Source organism: Glycine soja, chromosome 16 (genome assembly GCF_004193775.1).
Source record: "Glycine soja cultivar W05 chromosome 16, ASM419377v2, whole genome shotgun sequence".
NCBI classification, from domain to species: Eukaryota; Viridiplantae; Streptophyta; class Magnoliopsida; order Fabales; family Fabaceae; genus Glycine; species Glycine soja.
Genome location: NC_041017.1, coordinates 23,488,987 through 23,496,947, shown reverse-complemented (window position 1 = coordinate 23,496,947; position 7,961 = coordinate 23,488,987). Strand labels below are relative to the sequence as shown.

General features: G+C 32.3%; 1 protein-coding gene across 1 annotated transcript; it reads left to right on the top strand.

The window, feature by feature from the left end:
* Positions 1–5,404: 5,404 nt before the first annotated feature.
* On the top strand, positions 5,405–7,313 carry LOC114389870 (cytokinin riboside 5'-monophosphate phosphoribohydrolase LOG3-like). The gene is made up of 4 exons (XM_028350588.1): positions 5,405–5,524; positions 6,106–6,203; positions 6,394–6,424; positions 7,248–7,313. The coding sequence occupies exons 1-4, from the start codon at positions 5,405–5,407 to the stop codon at positions 7,311–7,313; spliced, it is 315 nt and encodes a 104-aa protein (XP_028206389.1).
* The last annotated feature ends 648 nt before the right edge of the window (positions 7,314–7,961 follow it).

The following is a 7,961-nucleotide window of genomic DNA, read 5'->3' as shown; positions in this document are numbered from 1 at the left end:
AATATAATACAAAAAATTGACAACAAAAATTTTACATTAAAAAAATTAACAAATTTAATAGCTACACAAATTTAAATAAATGTTCTAAAATACTCTACAAATAACAAAATTGCAAATTTAATAGCTACACAAATTAAAATAAATGACCAAATTAAAATACATAGATTTGTTACACGTACAAAAATTTAACACAAAAAAACATAAAATACTACCTAAAATAGTCTACAAATAAAAAATTCAAAATTACATACCTAAACAAATTTAAATAAATTACCAAATTCAAATACATAACAAAATTAAAAATTTAAACACGTACATCAATTTTACACAAATAAACTTAAAATACTACCTAAAATAGTCTACAAATAATAAAATTACAAATTAAATAACTACAAAAATTTAAATAAATGACCAAATTAAAATACATAACAAAATTAAAAATTTAAACATGTACATAAATTGTACACAAATAAACTTAAAATACTACCTAAAATAGTCTACAAATAACAAATTTAAAAATTAAATAGCTACAAAAATTTAAATAAATGACCAAATTAAAATACATAACAAAATTAAAAATTTAAACACATACATAAATTGTACACAAATAAACTTAAAATACTACCTAAAATAGTCTACAAATAATAAAATTACAAATTAAATAACTACAAAAATTTAATAAATGACCAAATTAAAATACATAACAAAATTAAAAATTTAAACATGTACATAAATTGTACACAAATAAACTTAAAATACTATCTAAAATAGTCTACAAATAACAAATTTGAAAATTAAATAGCTACAAAAATTTAAATAAATGACCAAATTAAAATACATAACAAAATTAAAAATTTAAACACATACATAAATTGTACACAAATAAACTTAAAATACTACCTAAAATAGTCTACAAATAACAAAATTAAAAATTAAATAGCTACAAAAATTTAAATAAATGACCAAATTAAAATACATAACAAAATTAAAAATTTAAACACGTACATAAATTGTACACAAATAAACTTAAAATACTACCTAAAATAGTCTACAAATAACAAAATTAAAAATTAAATAGCTACAAAAATTTAAATAAATGACCAAATTAAAATACATAATAAAATTAAAAATTGTTACACGTACATAAATTTTACACAATAAAACTTAATTTACTAACTAAAATACTCTATACATAACAAAATTAAATATTAAAATGCGTACATAAATTTAATTAAATGACCATATTTTTTTTTTCAATTATTAAAATTTAAATTAAATAACAAATATTATACACAAAAAAAATTTCATGGAATAAAAAATTTAAAGAACGTATTTTAATATATATATATATATAATTAATAAAATATCATATATTTCAATAAAAAACTATAAATAAGTCAATTAAATAATATTCACATTCTAACTAAACCTAAAATATCATACATAAAATACAAATAATATCATACAAACCTAATAAATCTAAACCAAATAATAATAACATAATAACTAAAATTAACCTACAAATAATTTTATCACAAATAATAACATACAAATTTAAAAAATCTTAACAAAATCATATTAATAAATTCACTACAACTAACGTACAAATCATAATATACCAACTCAAATTTGTAACATAACTAACCTAACATATATAACGTGCAAATCATAAGAACCTAACTTAAATCATAATATATCACTACAATTAAAGAAAATAATATATATCAATTTAACTATAACTAACCTAACATATATCTATATATATAACACAACTAATAACATATTATTTTTAAAACCTAACTTAAATAATATTAACCTATCAACTAGAGTTACCAAGTTAAGAACCACTTACCAAGTACAGAGAAGTCACGCGTAATATAAAGAGGAGAAGATGAGACAAACCACGTATAAGGAGTGAAACAAACCACATCCCTACAAACATTAACAAAAATGAAGAACGCAGTAAATATTTATATATATATATACACAATAAATATTTATCATTCAAAAATACTTACCAAAAACAAAAGACAGCAACAAAATGAAGAACGCAGGAGAAACTTATGAAGAACAAGCAAAGAAGGAAGTGCAGTTGTGCACTCTTGGAGCTCCAGCTTTTATAATGGAAGAACAAGCAAAGAAGGCAACCCGCCAGCCATGCTAGCGATCCGTGGGCAAGGCAAATCGCCATTACCATTTGCGATTTGGCCTTGACTGACGCGCTGCTGCACTGCCATGGCAGGACTAGCCCTGCTGCACCCTAAGCTATTGGAACTCGCCAGTTTGACTGGCGGTTCCCTATGGCTTCTACATATCGCCAGTTCTAATGGCGATTTAGGGTCTGCATGCACGTATCGCCAGTGCCATAAGCGAGTTGCTCACTGACACCAAACTCGCCATTGGCAATGGCGGTTTGGGTCCTGCATGGCATGCTTTTCACGTAAAAAAGTGCCCCCTGCCGGAAATAATAGCAAAAGAACCCCATCTGGGGAAATACTTTTTAAAAGAACCCCAGATGGGGAAATTTGCCGGTATGTGTATTGGGTTCAACACTTTATGGTCTGTTTATCATGTCTTCTAAATGATTGATAACCAAGCTGCAATTGCAACGTCAAATAAAGCGATATCATTTTGGGTCTAAACGCGTAAACAACACCACAAGTTCATGCACATAGCATTCTTTTGCATGGTTTTTCATATTTATTTATGTGATGACTAATGAGCCAATAGAGTGTGGTTCGTACAGGTGTCCTTCTGTTGCTTCCTTGGCTTGCTTGCTTTCTAATATTATTTTGTCAACACAAAACATTGGAAGACATTAATGAATTATTGTTTCGACAAAGTTTTTTTGTGAGCAAGATTGTGTGTATGGGTGCAGATGTTCCATTTAAGCTGTGGGTCCACTTGTGTTTAGGGGCTAAGATATATTCTATTTCTTTCTTTGAAAGTTGAAACACTCTAAAATGGGGAAGTTTAAATGTTTAATGTGCAACAAGCCTCACTTGTATCCCATTTTTATCGTTCAAGAAATGATGATAGTAAAATGATGGATAGCGTATCAATATTTATTGGTACGAGTACTATGAGGATTTTTTTTTTTTTTAATAACATCCACTCATTTTATTTCATTCAACACTAGCTCCAAAATACAATATGGAAGCTGGTCAAAGTCATGAAAATCAGCATTAAACCTAGACACCTTAGCAAGCCTATGAGCAACTAGGTTAACTTATCTTCTTACATGACAAACTCTATAGTTTGATTAAACCTGGAAGCAAATCCTGCACTGCTTCATTATTATCCCAAACGCTGTGGGTTCCTCGTTATCCTTCCTCACTGCCAATTCTACCTTTTGACAGTCTAGCTACCTCTATTATGACCTTCTCAAAATGCAGCTCTTTGAGCCATTTCACCACTTCTGGCAGTGCCATGGCTTCGTGTTAGGAAACAAGTCCTTATCCCTGCAATGCACCATGGAAGGTGGTCACCAACGTTCCAAATGCAAGAGCCACCCACCCGACATTTGGTGGATCACGTTTAACAGAATCATGAGCTGGCAAGCCCTCATTGGAAGGTAGAGATCATGCTGTCTGCTGCTTGATCCTTACCTCATTCGTGCACCATTTCCATTATGATATTCCATTATTGTCTGTTACTCCCCCATATGCACCCTCGTTGTATTCATCCCTGAACTAGCTATAAATAAGCGTCCAGTTGGTATTTGAAAGAGCAAAAAAATAATACAAGTTTCTTCCTTATCTTTCTCTCTTATGAAAAGTTCCTAGCCCTTGAAGCTAGATTGTTCTTTCCATTCTGTGCTTGCGTTCATAATACTTCACCTTCTTCAACAGTGGGACAAGATTCTATGCAAGAAGTTGCAGTTGAAGCTGAGTTTCAAATTATTATTATATAAATAAAAATGGGCTTAAGTAACCCTTTATTCCCTATAGCATAAGGTGTTTTTTTAAGTTCTTGAAAGTTTTTTTGTCCATTAAGGATTTAATTTTTTTTATTCATACTATTAAGTAATAATATTAACTAATGCTATAATTAGTAATAAAATTTATAATTAATCGACTTATCACATCATTAAAATATCTATTAGAATAATCACATTTTTTAAACTATATTTTTCAATTTTTCATCAACTAGTCTAACATCAACAAATATTTTGAATCATATTGTAATTTGATTATGTATAATAATACATGTGTTATATCTATGATTGACACTATGTTGAATATCACTACTAGAAAATATTGCTTTTACAACGTGTCATCTACGACGATTCTGGAGAACCGTTTTAGAATATGGTGCGGTGACAATTTTGTAATTAGGGGAACAAAAATTTGTTTTTACGTCGTACATTCTAAGGCGGTTATAATAATCGTCTTAGAATGTGACACAGTGACATTTCTGTAATTATCAAAAGCTTAAACAACGACGGGTTTCAAGAAAACCCGCCTTCGTTCCTTTACTAATTACGTACTAACCCTAGCTTGCATTGCTCATCCTCCCCATTGACGACAACTTCCCTCGCCATTCTAGTTCGAGCAGGCAGTGTGCAGCCATGACCTCTTTATGATGCTGCCCAACCACTGGGACCCATTCTCCAAAACCCTAATTTCCTCACTCCATCCTTTTCCCTCCTCCTTCCTCGTTTCACTTTCCCAACACTCCCAATCCCTCGCCGTTAGGGTTCATGCCACCCACGCCCTCTCTCCCCAACAACAAAACCCCATCACGGTACCCAACTCTCTATGTAACCGCTAACCTCTAATCGCTTCTTTTGCTTCGTGCGTTTTCAATCTTTCGCTTCTTCCGTTGTTGCTGTTTTTAGGCTCAGGTTTCGCGAATGCTGCGTTTCTCCAAAGCGAAAGAGAAGGCTGTGAGGGAATTCAGAAGCCTGCACATGGTTGATCATCCAAATAAAAGCTTCTCTAGAAGGGTGTTTCACTCTCTCACGTTGTTCGAGGACATGGTCAAGTGCATACTCCTCTATAATTTTCAGTGAGTACTGTCCACTATGTGTTGGTCATAATGTCACATTGTAGGGGGGAACCCTTTTTCTTGACCTTTGTTTGGTGGGGTGTTTTTGTTCTTTGTTTTCCTTTTTTAAGTGCAAAATGGGTTGGCGGACGTTGAGCATGGCTCAGGCGCTTTGTTTTCCCTTTTTCTGTTGCTCACATTGTGGAAACAAAACTTTTCCAGGTGGTCGAGGACGTTGAGCATGGCTCAGGCTCTTTGTGAGCTTCAGTTGGAACTCACACTTGTTTGTAACAAGTGGAAAGAAAAAATAGGGGAGAGTTATAGGAACATAATTTGGAGGGAGAAATTTCAGTTTCAGAAATGTTACAAAATATATGTTATGTGTGTAACTGTGAAAGTTAATATAACTAACAAAATGGATACACAAAGTGAAATGAGGCATTCAAAGTTCAAGAGGATTTGTGGGTTCTATGGGAGTAGCCCCGACAAGAAGAGTACCTACCAAGATGCTGCCATTGAACTTGGGAACGAATTGGTAAGCTATATATTCATGCCTTCTTTTTCTAACCGCATTATGTTTTTCTTTTGTTTTCCTCAAAATCTCCATCACAAAAAAATTAATATTTTTTCTTATGGTGTCTTGAATACTTTGCTTCCATTGTCAACTTCATTAATATTTGTGTAAGGTTACTTTTATTCAAAACAATAACCTGTGTCTTGGTATAGTTTGCATATGCAAATGATGACGTCTCTTCATGACAGGCAAAACAACCTCAAAAACATTCTCAAACTGTAAAATTTTGCATACTTTTTTTTTCTCTTCATGTGTTTAGAGCTTGAAGTCTCCATTTTTATTTTTATTTTTACCTCTTGAGCTTTTGGTTCAATAGCTCTGAACTAAACACTGTACGGACTTTACAATTGCCTTCTGCTAAGTGAGCATTGAGGAATCATTTTCCCTTTTACTTTCAGTCAAACAATAAATAATGTACTCTCACGAGATTGTTTTGTAAAGGGTCATTCATTACTCATACACAATCATATCCACCACTATTATTATGTTACTATTCCAAGGCTGATTATTAGTTTTTAATTTTGAATGGTATTGGAATTAAGGTCTCAAGGAACATCGATTTGGTGTATGGAGGGGGGAGCATTGGTCTAATGGGTTTAGTTTCACAAGATGTTCATGATGGAGGTCACCATGTCATTGGGTAAGTAACACAAAACACTCTTCACTTTTGTTTCTTTTTTAATTTGTTCCCCTTTTCTCTTTTTTCCCCACAAAGATGTTGGGAAAAAGGCAAGAACAGGAACTCATAGTCAATGAGTAACCATTGTGCTTACTTTTGTTGGTCTATTTCACCATTGATGTTATATTTGTCATCTTGTTGTCTCTTGCAGAGTTATTCCCAAGACCCTCATGCCTCGAGAGGTATGTATATGTGCTTCAGCCACTAAAAAAAGCTTAAACCTTTTTTTCTTCAAGCTTTAAACCTTAGTATTTTATTTGTGTCTCAACCTCATCAAGGATTTTCTATTCATGCCTTCCATGACCATGTTGTCAATTTTGAAATCTTAGTTATTTTCCAGCTTTGTTGATAGTATTTTGTTTTCTTTTGGCCAATGCTTGTCATGTTATAGAAATAGGTTAAATGTATCAGATTACGCATTCCTGCAACTTTCATCATTACTAAGTGACTCTTTCTTTGAATTCTTTTGCTTTGATGCCCCTTTGATTCAGTTCCATTAATTAATCACCTTTTTTCTTCTTAATTTTTTTCCCCCTTCCTTCGTGTAGCGGTTGAAGCTTTTGTTATTGCTGAGATGTTGTTTAGCTCCAACCATCTTGCTATCGTTGGAGCTAGTCATCAGGTATTGTACTGTAATCAAACTAGCTTTGCTAATGACTACTATCTACCTTACCGTGTGTGCTTGGGCCTGGTCCTGGGCTCAGGCTCGGGCTCTGATAGTGTGTTGTTGTTTTGATTGATGCATGATGCACGTGCAACCATCTTTGTCCTCTCGCCGTATTTGTTTATTCAATACAACCACTGGAGCTACTCTTAGAGAATTGAATTTTCTAACTTCCATACTTATTGTTCGTATGAATAGACAAAGGTCAAACCTCCATCTTCACTAGTGCATTTTTCTTCTTTTTAGTTTAGTCTCGGTTTAGGTTTACAAATGCTTTCTTATTAAAATGTTAAACAACATTACTATCAACTATGTTGTGTTTTTATTATTGGAATATGAAGTGGGCATCAAACAAAATGAAGCTCGGGTTGGGGTGGTTTTATGAAGTTGATTACTTGACACCCTGATTATTTATGTATATTATAATTAGGGCATCATGCTATTTTCCTAATACTTAGTGTAGCACTGCCAAATTCTTTGATCACTAAGATTACTCTAATCTCTCGGTTTCTTTATAATGCAGACTCATTGTCATTTTACAAGACAAAGCATATATATATGAAATAAATAGTCTCATAATCTTGGATATTATTGAAACAGTGCCAAATATTAAAGGTGAGGCTGGAACCAATATGTGATATGATTTCATTCAATAAGGAGACATTAATTGTTGACTTGCAGTTGTTACTTGTTAGATTATTATTCTATTCTCAATTGGAGTGTGACAAACATGGTGAATTAAACTTTTAATTATGCTAGCTAATTAAAATTTTAAACTTTTAATTACCCGCAGGACTTTGTGCTTTTTTCCCTTGTTTGGATGCATGTTACTTGGCTCTTCCTGCCAGTACTACCAAAGGATCTGCATTGCTATATAATATCATGGAATGCCATTTACACTGTGAGGTTATACATAAATTTCCTTATGAATAGTATTATATAATAAATAAATGACTTTGTTACCATAATATTCACTAATTCTTTTGCTTGTGTACCTTCTCTATCATATAGCCTAGTGAGATGATGAAAACTGACAAATATTTTGCTTCATTGCA